General features: G+C 38.4%; 1 protein-coding gene and 1 long non-coding RNA gene across 7 annotated transcripts in view; one reads left to right on the top strand and one right to left on the bottom strand.

Annotated features, from left to right (window-relative positions):
* Positions 1 to 12373, top strand: part of LOC309368708 — a 105980-nt gene extending 93607 nt beyond the window's left edge. For both annotated transcript variants that reach the window (XR_014167877.1, XR_014167878.1), the window contains 3 exons: positions 1203 to 1338; positions 3238 to 3367; positions 11075 to 12373. This is a non-coding gene — a long non-coding RNA (uncharacterized lncRNA). The remainder of the gene's footprint in view (positions 1 to 1202; positions 1339 to 3237; positions 3368 to 11074) is intronic.
* IL1RAPL1 (interleukin 1 receptor accessory protein like 1) overlaps positions 1 to 27267 on the bottom strand; it is a 638619-nt gene that overhangs the window by 7839 nt on the left and 603513 nt on the right. For 4 of the 5 annotated variants that reach the window (XM_081908983.1, XM_081908985.1, XM_081908984.1 and 1 more), the window contains 3 exons: positions 25526 to 25658; positions 24123 to 24268; positions 10454 to 10597 (listed from right to left, as the gene is read on the bottom strand). In XM_081908983.1, the coding sequence (XP_081765109.1) occupies positions 10454 to 10597; positions 24123 to 24268; positions 25526 to 25658 (423 nt within the window). The remainder of the gene's footprint in view (positions 1 to 10453; positions 10598 to 24122; positions 24269 to 25525; positions 25659 to 27267) is intronic. The other variant, XM_081908987.1, reaches the window with a different exon arrangement.

Genomic DNA, 27267 nt, shown 5'->3' with positions numbered 1-27267 from the left:
TAATAAAACATTCAGAATTGGGATTGTTGGAAAAACTGAAATTATAAATGCAAAGTTTTGCAAATAATGTGAGTGAGAAGAATTTGTTTGAGAAGTAACAGATCAGCCCTCCCCACCCCACTTTTAACATTCATTTGAAAACAAATCTGGTGGATGCAAGTATGTATATGTAAAAAGATAATGGAGACTGCAATGAAAGCCATCCTTTTTATTTCTGTTTCAATGAACCCAGTTCATTGCATTAAGGTGAGCTTTTGTTTTGAATATAATATTATTTCTTTTCCAATGGGAAATAAATGTACTCTTTTCAATATATGCATTCTGTTTGCTTACTTATAAGATTGAATGAAAGAAGCCACCATTAATTTTCATTAAGGGGTCAATAATGCCAAGTGCTCTGGAACTAATTCAGTGGAATAAGAGGTCACATTTTGATGTTTGTTGTGAAGAAAGTAGGGAGAAATCAATGGCAGGAGTAATGAAATGTTAACATCCATCTAACTCTCTAGACAGCATTATGCACAGGCTATAGAGAATATCAATTGCTTGTAAAATGGTCTGATTGAATATCCTACTCTGTACCATACGTAATGCTAGTGATTCAATGCTGAATTCAGCTATTTGCTAACATTTTTTTCCACTTTACTCCTTTTTACCTTTCAGACACAGCTGTAAAACAACAGTATGCCAACTTATAAGGCAGTGCTGATGTCTGGCTATATGCAAGACAAAGCACAGACCCTCTGCAGATATGATCTCTGTATGTGGAGTAAAGCGAAAAGGTCTCCTGTCTCTGACATTACATGTCTTGCTGCCCTTCCCTGCCCCCACAATATTCACATCTTAACTGCAGAAAGCTGCAAAGGGGAAACACTCATTTGGGATGCACTTGCATAAGTTCCCAAACAATTAAAAATCCCACATGTAGATGTCCCCATTGCAAATATTTGAGTGTCGAGGGCAGGGTGGGCAGGATACATGAGACTAAGGTAGGAAGCTAGGAGTTATAATCAGTTACCCATCATGTGTTTAGTTCTAAGAAGATAAGAATCCTGCTAGATCAGGCCAGGGGCCCATCAAGTCAACCATTCTGTCCTCACAGTAGCAAACCACAGTAGTCGCTTTGCGACTCGGATTCAGAGGCATACTGTCTTCTGTAGTGGAAGTAGCCATTAATAGTTTCCCTCCCTGTTTAATTACAGATATTGGTAAGAGAGCTCAACTGCCCATTCAACACTGGCAAGAACTTTGAGTACAGCTGAGAACATGGCAAGGCCCTAATCACAAACCTGTGCTCAATCAGGAGCTGCTATCTGGATAATATTCTGGCTGCAAAAGGTAATAGAAATAAAAATGTTCCTATTGAAACGGATGGAAAGCCCCCTATTACTGTCCCCTCCTCCTCTCTTTCTCTTCCTGAAATATGTCTGCTATCAACTAGTTCCTCAAGATAGGGAGAATTCTGATACCATGAAAACACACTCACTGATGGGCTCCTGAAAAGAAAGTCAGAAGATACAGAGACTGTTTCGTACGTAATAATTTTATGTTACAACAGTAGGAATTTTTTTTACTAGTGAATGATATTATCTAGTTTTCTTTAGATGGGATAAGGAAGAAAGATATATTTCAATGAAAATATGTGGTCATTAATGCAAGTTTAATTTGAGCAATGGTGCACTGAGTTGACATGGGCCATCTTCACTTACATATTGAAATCTGCTTCTCTGTGATGCAATTCCATGCTACTAGGGAACATGGGTGAATTAAGTGGCTACATAAATGTTCCATTATTCTGGAACCATCTATTTCATATACAGGTTACTGAAAGTGAGAATGTAGGTGAAGCTGAGCACAAGGAAAACTGATTCATGAGTTGAATTCTGCAGTCACTATCATAGATACTGATCAGGCTTGAGGATTATCAAACTGTGACACTCATTTAGAATTGCCACTAAAGCTCTTGTTATCTAGCACTTAATCTAGCAAATATCTACTGATTGTTATTTCACTGCTATAAGAAGATGGAATATACACATTAGCTCCAGTGCAATGAACAATTCACAGAGAAAGGCAAGTGGATATGTTTAAGAAATACCTACAAAAATATAACAACGACATAACATCTATGGCAGCGTTTGAATGACCCTTATGTAAATTAAATACTACTCAGCAAGGCAAAACGGTACGATATGTTATAAGAAAGTACTAGAAACTATAGTAAGAGTAAGGTAAGAAGTATAAGTACATTCAATGTTGTAAATGTAACTTACGTTGGGAAATGATGGGAAGTCTGTTTTCATATAATTTAGTTTATCTGATTTTTATTTTGGTTTATTTTTGTTTAGTTAGAAATTATAAGAAAAGAGCATGTACAAATGCAAGTTTAAATCAAAATTTAATGGTATAATTATTTAAGGCTGTACATGTACCTAAGATTGTGTATGGATGTCAATTAATAATAATAATAAATTAATTTAAAAAATGAGTAACAAAAAAAGTGAGAGAGAAAGGCAAGTGTTGCTATCGATATTGTCAAGGCTTACCTAGTCATTTGTCAATTTTACAATAGGTGAACCACCAACCTGAATCAGATACTATGGTTGCACCTACATCCTGCTAATGATAGCTGAATCCAAATCACAATGGATGACAAATAAAAGGAATTGTCTTTTGGATAATTTTCAATAGTACCAAAAAGCAGTAGAGCCACGAGAAAGTTTTGCACTTATTGACCTATGTCTGTTTCTGGAATTTTAGATTACTTACTGAAATGTGGACTCAATCCAAGTTCATAATGTGCTCTGCTGTACAATGAGCAACTCCATAAATATATTTCCAACCTGGACTTCTCGTAGGCCAAGCATATATTTTTTTAAAATGTAGTGGAATGCTTTGCCTTACTCTGACTCTAGGTTTTTTGATGAGAGCACATGGCTGATTTCTGACTTTTTGCAGGCTAAAGATCAAACAGACAGAGAGTTAAGCTCTAGCAAAGTCTTAGATACATTGTCAGCTTATGCCTCCTCTTTGAATAGAACTTCAATTAATTTTCAAAAGCATGTAAAGAAGCACAGCTAAAATCTTCTATCAATGTATCTTGCAAATGAAGATGTGATTGATTTGTTGCTTGCACTTTGGCTCTAAGTATAGATTATGCCATTTGAAAGATTTGCTTTTTGTCAGAGTAACATGCTTTAGTGATAAACAAACTACCCTCTCCCCTTCTACGCGTAGGAAGAAAAACAGCACCTGCTATTGAGCACATAGAAGCTGGAATGCTGAAAACATTTACCAAGCCTCCTGAACTGGCAAGGAGATTAAAGGCAAGAAACTTATTTCTGAAATCTCTGTCTTGCTTTAATAGGCATTTATTCCAAATGCTGTCAGTATTGTAGTGTCCCATCCCAATCTCCAAGTGGCGCAAGATTCCAGGACTTCCAGGAGCTTAATACACTCTTAACTGGGAAGAGATCCCGTCAAGTCTTCCTGGCTTACTTTTTAGTGGACATGCATTCAATTGCACTGTTAGTTGCCTACTAAGGCTTCTCAGTACAATTCTAACAGCACAATCTATGCATGTTTACTCAGAAGTAATTAACCTCACTATATCTTATTCCCCAATAAGTGTGTATAAGATTGCAGGCTAAATGTACTTTTAATTGAAGATTTCCATTGGCTGCCATGTGGGAGTGGCAGAAACATATATTAAGTGCACTAGGGAACAGAGCAGACTTTATCGCTTGCTGTCTTCTTATGAATTCATTATGCCTTAATGTTTAGAAGTCTCAATCACATAAATTATTAAATTCCAGCATTTCTGTGATGTTTTTAATACACACTTATTAAAAATGAATTATACAAATAGTTTGATGTTACATTAGACCCTGCAATATAACAGGGTGACATAAAATAAGCAACAAATTAAGCACAAGAAGCCCAGCACACCATCATTTTCAAGTACAATAACAAAAGACCTATATCGTTCATTCTTTTGCTGACTTTCAGTTGTCAGCTCAGCTCTGAAATTGATATAGACACCAAATGCAATGCTGTTTAATTAGTTGGACCCAAACTGAATGATCTATTATTAATGATAGACGTTTGCTTAGTTTTACTCTAAAAACTTCAGAAATACTTATTAGTTGATCAGCTTATATGAAAAACAAATTACACTCTTCAACACTTAGAACAAAAATCTCTCTATGCATTGCCACAAATTCTTAGAAGTCAGCCTGAGTTTGAGAGACAAACTTTTTTCCCCTCTGTTATGCGTTGAAATTTTTAATAAAGTATAAATTAAGAAAGAATAAGTCAACTGGTTAGGAAAAAGTTAAACACTTCTGTAAGCTTTAGTGTTCTGCAACCATTTAAATAATGAGGTATTAAATGCATCTTCTGTTCTGATATTTATATGTCCAAGTCAAAATTTATCTACAGAATCTTTCTAAGGCATAGGGAATAAACAATGGCAAAATTGTTTATTTTCTGCCTTTCTATATCTGCACAGATAATCTATTACAAACTATCCCATTAAAAGAAAATCCTGCTTATTTATTTATTTATTAGATTTAAACACTGCACCTTCCTCTAAGAAGCCCAGATGGGCAAAAATCTAGCACAGTGTCATAGACTGAGGAGTTTGTATAGATGAACATGGAACTATTATTTAAATCTAAGACAAGGAAAGACTAGGCAGAAGGTCCTAGGTTCAGTCCAAGAACCTTCAGTCAAAGCATTCCAGATAGCAGGGCGGGAAAGGACATAAGCTATAGATCAGGCATAGGCATACTCGGCCCTCCAGATGTTTTGGGACTGCAACTCCCATGATCCCTAGCTAACAGGACCAACGGTCAGGGATGATGGGAGCTGTAGTCCCAAAACATCTGGATTGCCAAGTTTGCCTATGCCTGCTATAGATCTTAGAGACTTGCTGCCGCTCAACAAAGGGTATACAGGGATAGATGACCTAACAATCTGACTTGGCACATCCAGCGTGAAACAATATGCACCTATGAGGCTTACCAAAAAAATCAACATATGTTATGATTATTCAAGTTCAAGAAAGTTGAACGTGTTGCTTTTTTACTTGGTGGAGTAATAATCTGTGTTGATAATTCTCATAAGATTAACTACAGAGGGTAACTGTGGGGCACTCTGGTAAAGTTTCAGGACAGTCAGTTAATGGAAATACAGAATCAAGTCGTTTGTGATGTTTAAGAAATCAAAATAAATGAGGTGAAAATTCCATGTTTACAAACTTATCTCTTTATGCACAACAAAGGAGTTGTAAAATAATAAATCGTCTAATGGGAAATAAACATAGCTTAAAAGGAAAAGCTGAATAGGCAATACTGTGCTTTAATAAGACTTCTGACGAAATGTTAGTTTTCAGCTTCTTTGTTGGGTGTGTGTAAGTCATAAAAGGCAGGCATTAGGAATAAGTCAGAAGCTGAGGTTTTTCTATTCCTGAAAAACCTACAAAACAGAGACGTTGCAGCAACGGCACAGAAGGATGAAATGCATATATTAAATGAACTCGGTAACTTATATCAACAAAATAAATAAAGAGTGCAATAATTTTGGTGGCATAATACATTTTTGTTGATTATGTGATTTTTTTTAGCCCTCCCCTATTAGGTTTAACATGAAAAATTAAAGTGTTAATGAGCAAATCCAATTTTTAAATGCATTTCAAATAATAAAAGCAGCAGAAAAGAAACCTATATATGTAATAGTGATAGTTATAGATGCAGCTGGCAGAGCATTTGCTAATGAGTTTTCATCTTGAGCAAGAAGAGTAGCACTTTGGTCCATATGAAATTCATTTTGAAGTGTTGAAAACAGCTGACGCAGGGAAAAGCTGTATTGCAGTGATTTTATGGATAGACCAGAGAATCTTATCTATAGCTAATGTTACTATTCCAAACATGGATTTTTTTTCCACAGACGTCAATAGATTCTTCTTCTTTAATTATTGGTGATGTTATAGTTTTGTATTAGAACCTTTTCATGACAGAAATGCTTCATTTAATACTGATATCATGTGGTCTCAAAACGAAGAGTGAGATCCAATGTCACGATAGCAGATATAATGGATTAATAATAATAATAATAATAATTGTTTATACTCTGAGCTGCTTCCAGCAAAATATAAAATAATAATAAAATGTCAGACATTAAAAGCTTCCCTGAACAGGACTACCTTCAGAGAGGAATTCCTCATCCTTTCCTCTCCCTGCTGTGTCCATCTACTCCAACCCTCTGAAGCAGATTTTGGGGTGTGGGGGAGCTGTAGAGGGGAAGGAAGCATGTCCTATTTGTGTATGGAGATGCCTGCTGCACAAATAGGACACCACAGTTGGCTATCACCCTAAACGACACAGATCCCAATGGCTGTAAATTTGTTTGCTAGAGTTCTTAAACTGCACAGTTCTGTTAGGTGTCTGAAGAGAAGGCTATTGAGCTACTGGCATTCTATTAAAAGCAATACAGAAACAGAAGCTTTACAGAAGCAATACAAGAAACAGTCTAGTTAACAGGAACCATTGCCCAAAGAAGTTCCATGAAGAACTATGTAAGGAAGACAATTCCGCTTAGCCACTTGTCGAGGTGTCGTCGTGGGCCTGCAGGGCTCCTGGCCAGCAGGAGTCTTCTGGCAATGGGGGATCCAGTTGGTCCTCTGAGCTGTCCAGGAGGTTGGTGTCTAGGCCTGCCTGGTGAATTGGCCTATTGCAAGCAGGCTCGGGGTCAGCCTCTTCCTGGGAGGTGGGACCAACTGAGGCCAGTAGGCTTCACTTGGGTCCACTCTTTGGGTATTTAAAGCAGCCTGCCCCTGCTCCCTCATGCAGTTTCCTTGTTAGATCTAATCATAATAACCCTCAAGAGCTCTTTCAGGATATTAACATACCAGTTGCAAATGAGTATCAGATCGTGTGATTATCATATCATTATCATGACATCTTTTGTGTCATTCATTCAATGCTAATAGCAAAAGCCCCAGGACTAGATGGTTTCTGATAGAATGGTATACAAGAATTTTTATTTCCCATGTTACAATATAAATATTTTTTATGTCTAACAATGTATGAAGCTAATCTCTAAAACTTATTCGATCCAGGAAGAAACGGACACAATATTGTTTTAATATCTACACAAAACCGCCAGCAAAGACTATATAAAGATCTGAAGTTGTGCCACTAATATGTGGATGATACCTAACTCTTTTTCTTCTCACCATCATATCTCATGGAAGCTGTGGAGAGACTGAACCATTGCCTGAGGACTGCGATGGGGGCCAACCAAATTTAATCTTAATCTTGGTTGTAGGATTTTGTCCCAAAGCAGATTGGGCATATTCAGAGAGATATGGGCATTGGACAAGTCAGCTACAGCAGCCATGGATTGTTACAGGTCAGGTTTGACGGCTCAGACTCCGGGGCAGACCTTAGTAATACAGCACCCTGTGTGAGGCCAAAATTTGCTCCCCCCACCCCACCCAGCAGTCATGCCGCCTTCCCAAAGTCTGGTAAGTGAGGAAATGGGGCTGAGGGCTCTGCCAGTGTCTTAGAGTGTCTTCTGTCTCCTTCCCAAACCTGGGAAAGTGCTAACTAGGTTTTGGGGAGGTTGTGTGAGGTCTCTAGGACCTTGCCAGAGCCCTCACACCTCTTTCGTGAAGCAAGTATTTACTAGGCTTTGGGAAGGAGCACTCTGTACAAAGCAGGCATAGGCAAACTTGGCCCTCCAGATGTTTTGGGACTACAACTCCCGTCATCCCTAGCTCACAGGACCAGAGGTCAGGGAAGATGGGAACTGTAGTCTCAAAACATCTGGAGGGCTGAGTTTGCCTGTGCCTGGTACAGAGGAAGTAGTCACGCTGCCCTAAATCCGCCTTTGTCAGAGTGATTCAGGGTTGGAGCGTCAGACAGGAAAGAGGCAGGCATTGGGTGGTAAAATTTGAGTGATGTATAGTGGTTCTGGAATTAAGGAAGAAATAGGCATAATTCCTTATCCCCTTCACTGCCAGTTGGAGCTCTCCTAGGAGCTCAAAGTGTTCTTTAAATGAAAGGAGCGTTTCCACCCACAATTTGTTTGACAGAATTGTTACAACATTAACATTTTTTCTGCATACTTGATTAAGATTCAACTAAGCCCCCATGTTCAGGGTTAATCATGAATAGAAGAACTTACATATATCTTCAATTTAGCAAATGCCTGACATATTGTGTATTTTTGCTAGTGCTAGTATCTTCAAAACCAGTATAATTTAGACATTACTGGAGTGAAAATTATAGCAAAGAGATATAAAGTGTGATTAGATGCTGTTTGTACTTTATTGATTCCCCCCCCCTAATCCATTTCCCTCAATTTCTAAACTGTTAGATCTAATAAATGAATGTTCACCTCTATCAAGAGTCTTAATAAATTGGAACAAGCCAGTAATCAAGCCTAACAACCATAAGGAGAATGAACCTGTACTACAAGGTTGACTGTTCCAGGTGAATATTAATTTTTATTAAGTACCTAAGGTTAATCATAACTGTCAGTTTGTCAGGAATAATCACTGCTAAATTGAATTCTGTGCTAAAAGAAATTCAATCATATTTAAGCCAATGTCAAATAACAAAACCAAACAACAACAACGACAATAATTAGTAGCAGTTGTAGTAGTTTTCACTTTGGATCCAAATAAAGATATTAACAATTGCCATTTTTATTTCACATATTTATAGCTTATGATGTATATCTCTAATAAGCTGAAATACTACAGTTTTGAAATATACCACATATTTGTGGGGTATTTCAGGAAAATGGGAAATTGCATATCTGCAGAGTATATTTATATGATTAACCTTGAGTATAGCGCAGCTAATATCATTACAGTAGTGGTCCATGAGCAGCATTGCAGAAGCAGTGGTAAGGGCAATGCAGTGGCAAGGTTGGGAAAGCTCTGGTCTGGTACCAATAGTGTCCCATAGGTTTACATGCACCAGTGGGGCAGCAATACTGCCAACCTGCAGCTCCCTTAACCCTTGCATCCTCCTTCTCCCATCCTATCCCCATGCATGCAGAATTACTGGGAGTGCTCCCGTTTCTTCACATGCCGTTGCTAAATTTTAGCATCTTATGGGGAACAATACACAAATGTTTATAAGGTGGGGGAACTGTTTATTCTTACTGGCTAGTGAATAATTGTACAATGTTTTGTCCATTTACATGTGTTTTATCTCTTGTTGAATAAATCATTACTATGTACTTAATAATGTTGAAAGAATGGACTGGTCAGAGCGTATGTACTTTGAACGCACAATGAGAAATTTCTTCTGCAAACACCAGTTGCAGAAAATACATTTACACTATTTCCTAACTAATGTTTTACCACCAGGTGCTTGTATCAAGCCCTCTGGATACTACAAATTTTAGATTCTGTTAACCAGGAAGTGTTGAAAAAATGACTTCTCTAGGTCACTGAAAATAAATAAAGATCTGTTACAATGTCATCCCCAGAAAGTAGAATTAAACTGATCTAGATTTAGACGGATCTGTTTAGGACACACTCCTATGAGACACTGACAGAAGTACACATGTGTGGTTTAAAGTGTTTCTTAAATTTCTTGACCTGATTTGCAATGGTATTGTTGTAGAATAGTAACATTTTAGTAACTCCCCCCACCCCCTGTATTTTAATATAGCACTTATATTGTAATTTGAAACATTCATAGTTGAATGTAAGCCCCACTGAACAAGAGGACATATATAGAAATATTCCTGGTCAAACAACAGTGCTGAATTACATATTCATAGGCATATTTTCTTCTGACTATGGCCCCCTCTAGATATCCTTTTTATTGAGCATTCCTGATTAATTGTGTTCATGATTCTATCAAGGTGGTCATACGTGATCCTGCTTTCAAGACTACTTGCTCCTGCAAAAGTTTTGGAATCATCTTACTGCTTCATTTCTAGTCAGTGCATATCCTGTAATTTTCTGCTGAAATTCTGTAACTGCAAATTTTCTGGGGGATTTCTTCTTTTCCCACCTTTGTTGCATCATAGCTATTCTGGACAGCAACAAGGTGGTAGTAGCACTGGGGAAACATTACAGAACAACTAATAATAAATGCACCACCAATGCACTGTTAGTGTGCCAATAATATGTTGCAGAATACACCTGCAATAAAACATCAGTTTGGAGAGGCCCAATATCATTTACACATCCTGATTCCCTCAGTTGTTCTCTTTAGCATGTTTTACTCTAGCTGTTTTATAGGCTTACCTATTATATACGAAGGATTGGAATCAGCGAGTCTTCTTTTCGCTGTTCTTTGGTGATCTTGTGCTTTGACTGCGTTCTTCCTTTTTGTTGCCTTTATTTTAACTTTGTTTCAATTTAAAATTCCATGGATTTTTTATATATATAAAAAAGGGTATATGGAGAGGCTTGCTTGCTTACCTCCATCTAGTTCTTCAGCACCAAAATGATTCCTGTAGAATAGCATAATCTCAATCTTGTAGCACTTGTAGATAGTCACTAAACAAACAAGTAGCAGCAGAATAGCACCAAGCCCGCCAGCAAGCTCAACTGTATACATCAGCTCTGCAAAGAATTATAAAACTTAATAACCACCACATTCTGAACTAAAAGCAGCCATTTATTATCATGTTGTGGGGGCAGAAAATGCTGTCAACAGTTCAAAAATACATGATATTTAGATATTCTGTCTGTAGAAAGAGCATGTGTTTTACTAGTTTGTCACAGGTATAACACCATTTTTTACAGGAAGCAACAACCATGGTTATCTTTTTGTTGTACACAACAGTCGTGTGATATGCACAACTGTTTACATATGCGGTTGCATTGTTCAATGAGTTTTTTGTCAGTCATGTAGGATGAAGCTAAATATATACCTTTTTTCAAAATTTAAATATGTGAAGACAAATTATTTCATGTCTTCCAGTGTCTCATGGATCGGTTGTGTTTTAATATCTCTGACACCATTCCCTGTTGATATGCAATTCATCTTCCCTTCTCAACTCTCCATAAACAGGTTTGCCTTTTCTCTCTCTCTCTTAGATGTTGCAAATCACCCCAATTTGTCATTTCTGACATTCAGCACTGGAACGTGACCACTTTCTTGTGTTATGTTGTACCACTGGAGATTGCATGATGGATTGAGATCACTGTCATGTAGGTTAGTTTTCAAGGATGAAAAAAAATATCCACACAACTCAAGACAAATGTAATCATACTGTCTGTCAACAGTAATCTCCTTGGTAATATCACTTATCAGATAATAACTGCAAGTGTTAAAGTCATCATTGCCCATTGCCCTCACAATTACCAAGCAGTTGCATACGAGTGACCATACTATTATTCCTGCTGCTGTTAAGACAGGAAATGAGGGGTGGTAAAATGAAGAGAAGCATTGCTGTTGTATTGTTTCACAAGCTGTATTGAAATTAGAGATGACGAATAGTCTGTCATTCTAAAAAATAAAAAATGGAAATACATTATTGCTTGTAATATTTCTATCATTCAGCCTAGAAAAATGGCTGTGGCTCAACATAAAAAAAAGCTTTAAAATACTGTTTGACAGATGAAAAGGGAAAAGAGAATGCAGAATTAAAGGACTTTGTTGTGCATGCACTACAGATTAGTGATTTTTGCAAAAAACAACAACTGTTATATTTATCTACATCCTGCCTCTCCCTCAAGGAGCTTAAGGTGCCCTGCATGGTATGCTCCATATTTCATCATCACAACAACTCTATGAGGAAGGCAACTGTGAAGCTAAGTACTTGCCCACAATATGTTGGGCTGCAACATTCTGTTATACATATCTAGGGCCTGACCTGGAAGTTTATTGGCGTGACCATGAATAAGTGAAGTGAGCCTGAGTTCCATTATCAGAGGGTATGTGTACCTACTATTATACTTAGTGATGGCATGATGACTATTCACTATTTATCAGTTAGGTTTAAAACAAAACTCAAGAGCCTGGATCATCAAGAGTACACTAGTTCATGAAAACGTATTATATTATAAATGTGGTACTCTTTAAGGTGTCACAAGACTCCTTGTTTGTGATAGAACCAACTGACACAACTGCCCCTTGGAAATTTTTGACAGGGAATTTTATCCCATTGTCATGTGTGCTATATTGTCGTGGTTTTTGTTTGGTATTTGCTGCTATAACAATTCAATATCATATATTTCAATTATAGAAATACAAAAGCTAGAGGGGGGAAAACATAAGCAGTAATAGTTCTTTCCACTGCCTAGGTATGTTTATGCTTTTATTACTGAGATGCATGCAACTGCTATAAAAGCCTCAGTGTTCTCTAGAAGACAATAAAATGTAATTAAATATTATTTTTGCTTTTTTGCTTTTTTAAAAAAAGGATTTATTTAACACACCGTTCTCTTAAGAATGGTAATGTAACCTCCTTTATATTCTACAGTTTTAAGATCAGGAGTGTTGGTTCCACATATTTGGAATATTTCTTATCTATAGGGAAAAGATGTTTGTTTTCCTCAAATAAATAAACCCACAACAGTTTCATTAGAATAGTAATAAAATGGCTTAGAAAATAAATGGAAATGGAAATTGTACAGCACTGGCTTACTACATTGCTGTTTATCTTTTTCTGCCACATGTGATGCAGCTGTTCAGTGGTAACCAGAAGATGGGGATTTAATGTGCCAGGTTGCTAGGTGCAAAATACACCATTTATATGCCTGCTGTAATGATGATGCATTAAGACAAGGGAAAAATACTAGTATAGAGAAACTAGATTACAATTATTACAAGATCAAACAGAAAAAAATCATGAAGTTTTTTAAAAAAAAGAATTATTGTGTATGTTACTGAATGCTTATGCTACTAAAGGCATCTCATTAGGGACCATAGGATGCCTCATTTGAAGAACACTTTCATGCACTTTTAACAGTTAAAACTATAAAAAAAACCTATCATATATTTGCTTCAGTTCTGATGAAAGTACACTTAGGTCCCACTGAAATCAACAGGATGTAAGTTTGCTTAATTTTACTCTAGATTGTACTCAATCCCTCCACTTCTCACACATTGCTTGCTAAGCCAGAATCAATCTGGAGAAACTGAGAGTATTCTCTATTGACCTTACTAATTGCACCAAATGCTTTTCATTCCAGAAGCAATGTAACATCCCATGCTCCTACATTACTTCTAGCATGGCATGTGTCCAACACAAAATCCACTAGTTGGTACATGTATCCAATCCAAAACAGTCCCATGACTCTCACCACCCAAAAATATTTGGAATTTACCTGATTAAATCAGTACAGTTGGAAGGCTGTGGTCACATGACTTTACAAAATGTAAGCCAGCGTAGCTTGACATATCCAGTATTGTCAATGAACTCTTGCCTTATGCTACATTTTGCCTTGTTGTTACAGGACTGCTACATTTTGCATTACAGTCGTACCTTGGACGTCAAACAGAAGCCGTTCTGGAAGTCCGTTCGACTTCCAAAATGTTCAAAAACCAAACCACGGCTTCTGATTGGCTACAGGAAGCTCCTGCAGCCAATCGGAAGCCATGGAAGCCCCGTTGGACATTTGGGTTCCAAAAGAACGTTCGTAAATCACTTCTGGGATTGCGGCGTTCAGGAGACAAAACATCCGAGTTCTAGGGCATTCAGGATCTAAGGTATGACTGTTTTGTTACAGGGCTGCAGCAGCTGCAAGTAATATAAAGTAATATTTGAAAGTCCTGGAAGTGATAGATTTTTTTTTTTTAATAATAATTTCCCACTACAAGGGGAAGGAGGGAAGAAAGAAACAAGAAGTTCACACCATTTCATATCTGTTTAGACTTTGTGTTATGACATTAAATTACAGGCCTTGCCCTGTTTAAGGACTGAGAGAGCTCTGAAAACTGCAGAGGAAAATTACCAGGCATTTCCTTGGGGAAATGGCATTCTGTTAAACACAACAAATGAATGAGTGCTGAAGAGTTACATTTGAGGGCAAAGCAATCATTAGTTACAGGCAATTAACAATAGTCTTGCGGTAGCACAAGCCTGGATCTACTCTAATGGAAAAGTCCATTGATTGCTTTTCAGTTGTAGATTTTTTAAAGAAATAAATTGCTTCAATTTGAAACAAGATTTGCTACAAGCTTTCTGACCAATTGCTACACTTGTTTTCTTATCAAGATAGTTTGACCACAGAACCCAGTGAAAGAAACAGCTAATTAAAATAAAGTACCGCTATTCTCTAGACATATTGAATGATATCATGGGTAATAAATGCATTCATTTTACACTAATCCTACCGTAATTATCAGATGTACTTCTGGGATATCTTTGATCTGCACCTGGTTTTAATTTTTGATAAACTTCTCAGTAGTGTCACAGAGGTAATTTACTTATCATTAACTGCACTTGCACAGAGAAGTAAACAAATGGAAGAGTGCTCTCAGAAGCTTCCACCCACTACTGATTGAGTTTTTGAGAGTCTTTATATCCCCTACTTATCACATGCAGAGATGCTTTTGTATTAAACACTAGACTGCAAAAATATGACTAAAGTTCCCAAGTATGTAATTATCTCTTCCCTCACACACACCACTTAAAGTTGTATCTATTTTACAGAGTTACCCTGGTCCCTAAACTACAGTTCCCTGCAGCCATTGGGACCATTTGCATAGCTCTATCTAAATAGTGATTGGATTAAAAACAGAGAAACACATTTTTAAAATTTTCATGCAGTTTGCTCAACCTTTGCCTTCCTTCATTAAAGATGCAAATTTTGACATGACAGTGGAAACCCAGTTCTAGCAATCTAGAAACTCATCTCAGTTCTAGTCATGAGTATTTTGAACACAGTGATGGTGAGAAGAACAAGCATGGGAGTTGATCTCAAGAAAATAACAGTATTATAAAGCATGAGGGCCTTCAGCCAAGCACTACTTTATATTGCACTGCAGCCTCTCCATGATTGCCTCACTTTATCAGGAGCTGCAGTGCTGAATGGTGGTTGGCTGTCCTGATGAGCTGCTGTAGGGACAGTCTCAAATCGCAACCTCAAAATGGTCTGCTGAAAACACCAGTCACCAACCAAGCTTCAAATCACAAGAAAGGAGATTCTGACTAAACAGCAGGAAGAATTTTCTAAGTAGGAGCTGTTTGGTGGTGGAATGGATTCTCTCGGATGGTGGTGGACTCTCCTTCCATGGAGGTTTTGAAGCAGAGCAATGGCCGTCTGTTATGGATGCTTTAGTTGGGATTCCTGCATTGCAGGCTCCCAGTACTTTTTCAGGCACAGTTCAAAGTGTTAGTGCTGACCTTTAAAGCCCTAAACGGCCTCAGTCCAGTATACCTGAAGGAGTGTCTCCACCCCCATTGTTCAGCCCGGACACTGAGATCCAGCACCGAGGGCTTTCTGGCGGTTCTCTCACTGCGAGAAGTCAAGTTACAGGGAACCAGGCAGAGGGCCTTCTCGGTAGTGGCACCCACCCTGTGGAACGCCCTCCCACCAGATGTCAAAGAGAACAACAACTACCAGACTTTTAGAAGACATCTGAAGGCAGCCCTGTTTAGGGAGGCTTTTAATGTTTGACACACTATTGTATTTTAATATTTTGTTGGAAGCCGCCCAGAGTGGCTGGGGAAACCCAGACAGATGGGTGGGTTATAAATAAATTGTTGTTGTTGTTATTATTATTATTGCTGCAGGGGGTTGGACTAGACGACACTTGGGGTCCCTTCCAACTCTACAATTCTATGATTCTATGAATGTGTTTTCTCTCAATTCTCATCTGGAAAATGGAGTAGAATTATCTTTCTTAACCAACATTGCCTACGAATAATTTGCAAAAAGGAATTTGTTTTTCTAAAAATACAACACATGGTATCATGTAAAAACCACTTTGGGGTCGTTTTCTACAATCAAGTAGTATATAAATTTTGTGAAATAAATAAAGCTTTGTAGTCTGAAGTTTTAAGGCAGTAGACTATTGTTTCTATTACGATATTCTAATTGCTCATAACATTGGGAACAATTAATAGATGTTGACACATAAAGTACGTTACCACCACATCATGTGTTTGTACCACCTTTAGAAAAATCAGCCATTTTGCAGAATTGTGCTCTATTATAGTGAAAAGATCTGGAATTTCTTAGATCTGCAGTTGCTGCTATAAAACAGCTGCTACTATAAAACAGTTGCTGCTTTTTGTCCACTCAAGTCCTATTCCTCACAATCACTTTGTGAAGTGTAAGGCATAATTGATTCCTAATGACTGAAGAAGCTCATGAGATCAGCAGTTTAAGCTGGCTGTAGCTCTGCACTTGCAAAACAGTCTGGTATTTTCATTCTGGTTATAGTTTTGCCAGTGATTTTATCAGCAGCAAAAGCATTAAGGCCTACCCACTGGTTGAATTGCAAGTTCACAGGGCTGGCACCTGCTAGCCTTATCCCCAGCAAGCTTGCCAACCACCACTCACATGTTCACAGAGAAGATCTGAAGAAGGAAGGTCCATCATCACCATATGAATTCAAACATCTGAACAGGGTATCAAGACCACAGTATTTTTTGTAGGTAAAAATTACTGTCCTCATAAAACAAGAATGCTGAATAATACGAACCCCCCAGTTATTGGTCTGAAGTATAAACTGAAAAGACATAGGGAGGAATTGAACATCAAGCTAAGGTGATCATTCTATCAGGTCAAACATTTTGGCATGACAGAGTAATTCCCCACTGTGGGCTGTCCTGACCCCACAAGCCAGTTTTGGGTGGTGCAGTGTTTGTGCATGGAAGAGGGAGGGCATCATTGCGCAAAGGGAAGTCCCTGTGTAGGGCTTCCACTGAAGGAAATCATTAGTTGAATCCTACCCACAGCCTTGGTTCATAGATTTAGTAGTTTCATGTGATTTCCCCCCTTCCCTCAAAGAAGTGGGATGTCACATGAATCACTTTTCTCTGTGTTTGGATGTTCAAATACAGCATTCAGTTCACACTCAAATTATCTCAAAATGGAGACAGGAATACACACGCACATGTCATCCACCATGATACTTCAGTATTGCCTGGGCTTCATGTATGAACCAAGGCTTAGTAAGTATGAGCAAGGCTATCTTCATGGTCCCGACAGTTGTTATTGCCCTTAACCATTTCCTTAAAAAAAATATGGGGGAAATACCTTATCTGGAATCTAAGGAAGTATTACAGCCTAGTAATTTAAGCTGAAAAATAAAACAGGAGTTTAACAAGCCTAGGAAAGTCTACTGTGATTAACATTTAAAGAAATTATTACTATTACTACTGTCTAATCACACAGTAAATGAGTGATCATTCTTTTTTTACCATGGTAAGGACAAATTTCCTTCTTGAGATATTGGTGTACCCTTTTATACTCTTGAAAGCAAGTTACAGCACAATCCTATACACAAGTGACTTGGGCGTAAACCCTTTTGAACACAGTGGTTCTTACTTTTGAGTAGACTTGTATAAGTTTGTGCTGTCGTGCAACAACAGATTTAAGAACACTTTCTTAGGAATGGAGTGAATGAGTGAAGCAAATTCCTACAAGTGCTAACTTAGGAAAACAATACAGAAGATTAAGCCATCTATCCCTGATCTTTATAGTTCACAAGTTTTCAACCAATGTGTCAGGACCTTCAGGTGGATTGCTACAAAGCTGTCACTGCCATGCTGGACACTTGCTAAAGTTGCCTAGGCCAAAGGGGCACTGCACATGGTGCCTGAACTAGAATGTGTTATTCTGATGAAAAATCCATTCTAACAATTACCGGAAGGGCTGCAATAATGTGACAGGTGAAAGGTATAAGTCTCTTCCCAATAAGGTACATATTTCTTACATGTCCCAGATCCTATACAGTAGCTACACCTCTCTTGACGGAGTTCTAAATAGAGCAGGAGCATTCTAGTCACTTTGAAGACTATTTCTATGGTTTTCTAGACTTCTTCAGGAATAGAAATATCCCAGAATGCTGAAATGTTAGTTCCTAATGCCTCAAGTGTCCCTGCTTCCATTTCCCTGCTCCTTGCAGAAGTAGATTTTAGTGCGTGAAGGAGGGAAGACAAGGAATTTTAGCTGTTTCTGATCAGATCAGTTACGTGTGATGGAATGGCTGTGAATGTCTATAGGGAAGGCAATAATAGCAGGTAAAAGAAAGTAGGAAAGGGTGTGAGGAAAAAAGAACTTGAAATGTGTGAGAAGGTGGAAGGTGTCAGCAGAGAAGAAAAGGCAACAGGGAAGCAGTTTGTGATAAAAAGAATTGTGAAATAAAGTGAGATAAGCAAATGGCAACAGAGGAAGGATTCAGAAAGTGCAAGGAAGAGGCAAAAAGAAGGAAGAAAGCAAGTGCCCATTGCTTAGCAGGATTTGCTGCTTGGCTGATGTGAAGGGAAAGAAATCCTGCTTGCTCTGAATGCACCAGAGAGTTCCTTCAAGAGAGTTCTCTTGCACACCTGAACAGGGTGCTAAGCCACATCTGTCTGTCTCTCTCTCTCTCTTACACACACACACACACACACACACACACACACATATGCCAGCTGAGTGGTTGGCAGAGGAGAAACCAAGTTATCTTTTGCAAGCAAAAGCAGCAAAGAAAGAAAAAGAAAGAAAGAAAGATCTTTTATATGACACAAACTGAATATAGCATCACTTAATAACTTTGTCATATTTACTAAGCTTAGCTTTTAGCTTGAAGATAAGAATAAGCCATTTTATTTTATTTAACAAAATGTATAGTCTGTTTGATTACAAAACCTCTAAGAGGTTTTGATAGATTCTGGAGTAAGAATCTTCATCTGTATCTGAATCACTGTTGGGACCAAAGCTGAGGAGGAGTGGAGGAACATTTATCCAGAAATTTCACGCAAAAAATAATAAACTGAAACAGATCCACAGGGACAAAATTTCTGGTGATCCATTAAAGTTTGGACATACGGGACCATTAAGACTAATTGACACTAAGTCTAGTTTTACAAATGGCAGAGTGAGCTTTAGAACATCCTTTACATATTTGCTATTGGTCTTCAACCTCATATCTGGATTTTTACCAAAGCGACAGGTTTTTTAAAAAAAATATAGAGGTTTAGACAAAGAAACAGCTTTCAGATACTGGATAGCCCTGGGCAAAATATTACAGCGTCATTAGTGTCACAAGAGGGTTGCTTAATGGATTAGCTAAGATGTTCTTATAAGAGCATTTTATATAAAAATGAACCAGTGTACTATGAAAAGTAGAAGATACATGGGAGCCTACTGCTGGATCCTATGGACATAAATTCAGAAGGTCCACTCAGTATAATGTGACTTATTCCATTGCCAATAAGTATACTATTTAACAGATGACTGTGGTGTTTTTCTCAAATTATATCTATATAAATAGATAAGTATGCCTAGATAGATAGATAAGCATAATTACTCCAGAAATAAGGGCAGTTAGTGGCTGCCCTTCCAGGTGTCTAGAAAGAGCCCTGGGAGCATATAACTTGTTTTGACTAGACCTATACTTAAAAACTGAAACCTTATTATAAAAAAATGTGGTCCTGTTGTTGAGCAACTTTGATGATGGGAAGAACAAAATGGTGGAAGGAGACGATGGATGCAAAGAAACTGTCATTTGCTACAAAGAAACAGAAAGCAGCAGCATATTTGTTCAGCTGGCATCATAATCATGGTAAAATATTGGGATAGTGTTAGAAGAAGCTTTTATCAAGGATCTGGATGGGAAAAGCAGGTTAAGAACATGAACTGAGGGAGAACATTTGAATTTTGTGCATGCACCACACTGCTAGTTTCAGTTGAAAAAGGAAGCCAAAGGTTGGGAATTGCCATGAAGTGTTTAACACCATATATTGAAAGGAGAGGCACAGGGCATGCAAAACGTTAAGGGTGAGTAGTCCAAGTCGAGGAAGGCATTAATGAGTAGCAACAAACAGCCATGAGATAAACCCTGTACAAAACAACAAAATAAGATACTAAACAACTTTGTGAAAGGCCCCCTACATCTTTGTCAGCTTGGAAGTTTTATATGCATAAAAAACCCAAGTTTTTTTAAAAATGGAAGACATAATTAGACAATTAGAGGCTACTTTGTAATAATGTTGCAGTGTAATTAAATAAGACTGCAGGAGGTTGGCTCCATGATGAGTGAAAGCCTCATATTTCAGCAGTGTGCCACTGAATGAGTATGTCCCTTCTCCATTTATTATTATGTTAGATTGCATTATTAAGAGCTTTTATATTTAAACACTATGAGCCTTCCTACCGGCTTGCATTTAAATCTCATGAAAGTATAAAGCTGCAGGACAGCACAATCCCCTCCATATATACATTTATAGAGAGCTTGTTATTAGTTTCAGCACCTGCTGGAGTTTGATGAGCATGTGCAATGCTCCAGTACAATTTGTGCAGGTTGTAACGGCAAAGAATTGTTCACAACAATGAAATTAGTGAATGGAATCAACATTTCCCCTGTCCAATCATTTCACAAAACATTTGCAGCCTTTGGTATGTGCAACACTGCTTTAACTCAACAACCCTTAACACTAGGAAAGAGACTGAAAAACCCCCTAGAATTGATAGGCACATAAAACAAGTGTGTTTGTAGGATTATTGTGACTTCTTCAAATGAACATCTTACCTTGCTAACCTTTTAGATTTCTTTGCAAGTGTCAACAAATATTTACACACAGATAGTCTGATGGATAATGGCAATTTGGATTTTCACAAAGTGCTCCCAAAGGCCTTTTAAAAAGGCTTCTAAGTGAACCTAGAAATTGTTGTATACAACAGGTGGCCTTATTATGGATCAGCAGCTGGTTTAAAAATAGGAAGCAGGTGAAAGAAAGAAGGGGGCTGTGCTTATTGGCCTGTGTGCAGCTAGCTGGATGAGAAGTTGGGTGGACTTGGTTGGGAAAAGGGAGCAAAGCTCTCCAGTGAACCTGGCTGGCACTCGGTTCAGGACAAACATAAGGAAATCAGTTCTTCATTCAGTGTATGTCTACTATACAGGATTAATTGCTGTAAGATGTCCACTTGCTTAGACAGTTGAAAAGAGAGAGAGAAATACATAGAAGATAAAGCAGTATGCCTATGTCCTTGTAATAAATACCGGTAGTAGGGATTAGCTATTTCACTTGCTTGGGTGTCTAGCCCAGGGGTCGGTAAACTTTCCAGCCAGTGCACACGCCCACTGCTCTTCCCCCACTGGCTTTTGGAGCAATGGTGGGGGAAGAGGAGGCATCTATGGCTTCCTGTTGGAATCACTTGCCTGATAAAGCACATTCACAGCCACACCTTAGCCACTCTGAGGAAAATCCCTTCCGTAGATACAACTTCTGTCGTAGTGTGGCTTTTAAATCTACTGTGCTGACTCCCCTGTTTTGGAAGGCTTATGTTCAGTTGTCTGTGAGGCAACTAAAAATATACGTACATCAAGAACAGGTTGTGGCCAGCAACTCTCAGACAATACTCCCTGATCTCAAAGAAGTTCCAGCTTCTGAGTAGATGTTTTCCATTCTGAGTTGTTGTATCACCTCCATCTGCTACGTCCCATTTTTGAACACTGGCAGAGAGCCACAAGTTGTGCTATGCATAAACCATTCATTCATGCTGTGAAGATGGCTTTGTTGTGGATCTTGCTGCTATCAGAGGTCAAAATGATGGGCAGCAGAAGCAGGCCTTTTTCAGGCCTTTTTCTACTTCGAAATCTATCCCCTAGGAGTTTTGTCCAGCTAAGGCACCTTTAGCATGCAAAAAGCTGATTAAAAAACTCTTTTTCTTTCATAGGGCTTTTGATCGTTCAACATTTTGTGATTTTAAGCCTTCACCATTTTATATCTTCACTGCATGTTATGATTAAAACTGTTGCTTTAAAAAATGTTTGCATATTATATTAATGTTTTGTTATCATATTTGTGAGTTAGCTTAATGGCATGATTTTGGCTGAAAGCTCGGCTAGAAATTTAAAATGGCAAACATACATGAATTAGAAATGGAGGCGCTGGGTTGCATCCAAATAGCGTCACATGAAAGTTCCATCACACAAGGATTTCTGCTTGTGCAATGAAACACCCTTCTTTTCTCGTCTCCTGCACTCCCCCAATCTGTTCTAGGGGTTGCCCTGACCCTCTGGAGCAGATTTAGGGAATGCATAGGCCGTGCTGGGCAAGGGGGGAGAGAACGGGAAGTCCTATTGCTAAAATGGAAATACTGCACTCTTTCACTATTCCTTTCCTGAATATTAAATGAATAGAATTGTCCATATGAGATATACCTTTACAATGTTGTAATGTCAACAAATAAGAACAATTACTAAATTGGTAAAATGAGAACTGTAACTTATTTGGCCTGCTGCAGAACCAGATAACCCCCACATTAATTTGCAATACATTTTTTTTAATAGGCAAGATGTAGGTCTAAGGAAATCTTACTTAAAAGGTTGCCATGGTGAAAAAGAAGAGCCTGCTAACTATGCAGAGTTTTTCCAGCTAGGAACTCTGAGACACTGCTTGATTTTGGTTTTATCTGTCACGGCTAATTTCTCATTTTATTGAAAAAGTTGTCAAAATGCAAAGTATGTTGAATGCATGCATCAGGTACGTTTCAAATCTTACAGATGCAATCAAGTAACTTCTCAAACAATTCAAATCCTCTGCTATTTCTCCTTGCCAAACCCCTTCTCCTATTTCTAACTTTCTGTTATTTGCAAAATTTCTCAGCACTACTGATAAATCATGTCCTCAAAGACCATGCACAATAGTAATCTTAACTGATACAGTACTTTGCTAGGTAGCCATTGTTGCTATTACAATGTCATTGTTGTGAACAGCCCCAAGATCAATGGGTATAGGGCAGTACACAAATTTAATAAATAATAAATAATTGAAATGCTGTCAAGTAATATTGAATTTTTGTGATATCTTCTTTATGAATTTGACACACCTATTGTATTTTATTATTTTGGCTGCAATATGAAGTAGCTGTTATTGTTGTGAATAACACAAGCTTGTTTTTAGAACAGCATCATGCAAATATTAAATATAGGGCCAGGTTAGTTGTTTTAATTTCTGACCTTAGAGTGACATGTGGCCACAGAAACCTCCAGCAAATGGCCTATATTCATGCTTTCATTGGCTACATTGTGAATGCTGGAAAAGTGTGCCTGACTGGGTGAAATTGGCTCTGTGGACTCTTGGTGCCCTAGGACAGAAATTTTGCAGAAATGCATGCCATGCTAAAAGACTAACATTTCTGAATGGTGGATGAGAAGGGGAGTTCTATGAACTCCACCGCCATTGGACAATGAACAATGACCAAAAGGACACAGAAAGCTCATTCCACATAGATGCTTCCAACAATTAGCTGGTACAGACTGGTAAACGTATCTGGGTAGAAGCACGACTGCATTAAATTAATGGCCCACTCTGTTGTTTTTTAATGTGGTCATAGGCCCAACAACTGCTGCTCCAAAAGTTGTGGGGTTAGATGGAGATTGTCCTATGTGAGTGCCCAGACCCCGTACCCCAATTTTAGTAGGTCATGAATGGAAGAGCCTTAATCCTGCCCCCCATAAATGCAGCAAGTTTTAAATACAGCATTTAAGACGACCACCAAACAAACAGAAAACCCTCTGTGAGTTGGAATTCATCAGGAGCAAGTTTCCCAACTTTTGTTTGTTTATTCCCCATGATATATTTCAAACCTATTCCTTTTTGAATTATTTAGACTTATTTCTTACAGAAAATGATTAAACTTCTAGTGTCAATAGCTTCCTGCCAGGCTAGTTCTAGTAAATTTTTATTAGTTCCCATACTCACCGGTTGTTAAAAGTGTTTTCTATATAAACATTATTAAAAAGTGTATTTAACTGCATTCCTTCGACAGATAGCCATTTTTAATGATGGCTTTCTTTTTCTTTCTTTAAAATGTCCTTTTCCAACTGAAGGGGGGAAATGATTAACATTTCCCTCCCTCAGTGTACAGAGGACTAAGGAGCCAAGGAATAAAAATTGGGAGATAGCTGTACAAAACATCAACTTCTTACAGTGTAAACCATCTCTGTTGTTTTTGAATAAAAAAATAAAATATTCACCCCTTTTAAGTAGAATAACGGTAGCAAGTCTGCGGCCATATCCATTTTCAACATAACATGAGTAATTTCCGAGGTCTCCTTCTTCCACTGAGTCAAGAATTAATGAGATGGAAACTTCCTGTTCCCCGAGATGTTCCTTAAGAACTCTGTGAAAGAAAAATCAGTTTGGTTTTTCCCTTCATATATAATGTTGTTTACACTACATTGCATTGAAAGATGATCCTGATGTGATGTTTCTCAGAAATGAAAGCAGCCTGGTTTCAAATTTGGTTATGGTTTGATGCAATCTTAATTAAATTATATAATGCCTTTTTCTTCTTCGCTGTTAATGAGGACATTTGGTTCTGCAGATACTAATAAGAGCTGCAATTAATTTGACATCTTTAAGCATACCCTGATAAGATATCAAGGGGTTGTGCACAAATTATTCGTAAAAGGTTTACATGCGCTTTAAATCATATATTAGAAAGCTTTCTTGAAATTATGGTATATAAAGCAGGTGTTGGAAAAAAGGATTATCTGATTGATCTGACACCAGAACTGCAATCCTGCACATGTCTCTATGGAAATAAGTCCTATTGAATTCAGTGGCACTTACTCTCTTTTGCTTCCCATCTTAGTTAACTAAGGTACTGCTATGTTAAAAGAAATTTTATTTTTAGATGTTTCTCCATTGCCCTCACGCCACACATACAACCACAAATGTGCCCCCTCTTTCATTGCAAATAAATTCAGCTATATCTACAGAGGATGAATGTAAGCACTTTGGGTTTAAAAAATATGTAAAGATAACCTGCCATCCCTTGTTTTCCTTTACCATTTTAAGCAATAAAGCAAATAAAACATTTCATACTCCCTGCTCAACAAAGAAAAAGAATACAAACAGTTCAGGGTCCTTCTGAACATACTCAAAATCACCAAACCCAGAAACCAGTGAAAATCCACCACTCGGATATTTTTTTTTTAAAGGCCTCAGAGTATGTAGGTGTACATATTTGGGAAAGCTTTAGATAAGAAATGCAACATGTCAGCTGTTCATGTAATATTCTATATGAGAGCTGAGCTTTTTATGCTTGTGTTGAAATATGGTAGACCTTAACATATTATTATTTAGCCTAACTGGAGATAATAGAAGCTTCTTCTAGATACTTTTGTACAGCCTCAAAATCTGCATTTTTTCATTTAAAAGAAAATTGTTGAACTTGAGCTTTCAGAGATAACTGTGTACATGTAAAAGAACACATCTTTTATGCCAGTCCCAGAGTGCACCATGTGGAAAAGCAGGCCTGCGATGCTTTAGTGCATATTAAAAATAAATGTCTATAGCATCCTTCACCTAGCACTTAATTCACTAAAGAATTGCAGATTAGTCTGACAAAATATATACAATTTCCTCACTTTACCTAATATCACTTTCCCAAACCCGACTTTCATCCAAATCTTCAATAAACTTTTCGCCTTTCATCCAGTACATTAAAGGGCTGACTTCTCCACTGTATCCAAAGAACGCTCGGCAGGTTAGATTAGCAGAATGGCCTGTTGAAAAGAATTAATAAAGAAAGCATGTTATTCCAAAACTGGCGAAAATGATTTATTTTATTATCAGCGGCTAAGTAATGTTTCCCCATACAAACCTGAAAGAGCATAGCTTGAAAGCTGACCTTAGCATTCGTAACTTTTGAGAAGCAATTTTTACTCAAATATTGTCAAACTATTGACAGACACATTATCTAGTGCAGAATATAGATCTACTAGTTGCAAAAGAATAGAGGCTAATCTTAGTCCTCTATTCTTAGTTCAAGTCCTTAGTTCAAGATTATCCACAGACAGCTATCCACAGACAGATTAAGTATATGGTCTTCTTTCAAAGCATTGATTTTCCAAATATGAGATAGCCGCAGAATTCATACACTATGCCTCTACAATACACAGAACCCAAGGATCATACAATTAATGTTTTCCTCTAGAAAGTGATTTATCATACTACAGATAAGAATCCTGCAGGCTGAATTAATGTGGCCCTCAGCCTACCTCTTTCTGTTCCCCCATACCTCTGTGCAACCAACACTTGTTAGTATCATACAATCCAACCACAAAGCATGATACATAAAGTGTCATTATGGTTTTTGAAGTGCACATGCTCTTTGGTTGGCTTCAGTTATGTGGCCCCAAAACACTTTCCTCTTGGGCAGCGGCGGAGCTTCATGCTCCAGCACCGGAGGTGGAGAGCAGGCGGTGGCGGGGCTGGCATGCATCCTGGGGGCATAGCATGTCACCTGTGGGGGCATGGCGCCCAGCGCGGCTGGGGGAGCAGCCACGATGGCATCCCACTGGGATTGCACTGCTGGGGGCGGTGCGCTCTCCCCGCACTCCTTTTCCTCCACCAGTGCATAGCTGTGAACTTTTCCCTTTTCTTGTGAGGAATCCTATTCAGAATAAGGGAATTTCCCCTAAAAAAAGTTGACAGCTATGCGCCAGTTCTCTGGGGGAATGTGGCCCTTGGTGCTCAAAATGTTGTTGCACCCCATCGTCAAAGTATTACAGGCAGTCACTTAGACCTTATTTTCCATTTCTCATTCTGCAACACTGAAGCGATAATACTGTTTTAGGCAAGCACTATGAGCTCCCAAGGACTTGTATTTCTAAATCCATAAGTGTTAAATTTCAGCACCATCACAATATACAACAGAAAAAGATTACTGGTATCAGAAAAGCGCTAGATCTAAAATGTCCCAAAGGTAAACTAAATGATACAAAGTACACACACACATAGGGACACAGGCGGCGCTGTGGGTTAAAGCCTCAGCGCCTAGGACTTGCTGATCGAAAGGTCGGCGGTTTGAATCCCTGCTGCGGGGTGCGCTCCCGCTGCTCGGTCCCAGCGCCTGCCAACCTAGCAGTTCGAAAGCACCTCCGGGTGCAAGTAGATAAATAGGGACCGCTTACCAGCGGGAAGGTAAACGGCGTTTCCGTGTGCGGCTCTGGCTCGCCAGAGCAGCGATGTCACACTGGCCATGTGACCCGGAAGTGTCTCTGGACAGCGCTGGCCCCTGGCCTCTTAAGTGAGATGGGCGCACAACCCCAGAGTCTGTCAAGACTGGCCCGTACGGGCAGGGGTACCTTTACCTTTACCTTTACACACACA

The sequence above is a fragment of the Podarcis melisellensis genome (assembly GCF_964234715.1).
Source record: "Podarcis melisellensis genome assembly, chromosome: 4".
Taxonomy (NCBI): Eukaryota; Metazoa; Chordata; class Lepidosauria; order Squamata; family Lacertidae; genus Podarcis; species Podarcis melisellensis.
Note: the sequence above shows the minus strand (reverse complement) of the source record. Positions and strands in the feature narration are given on the sequence as shown.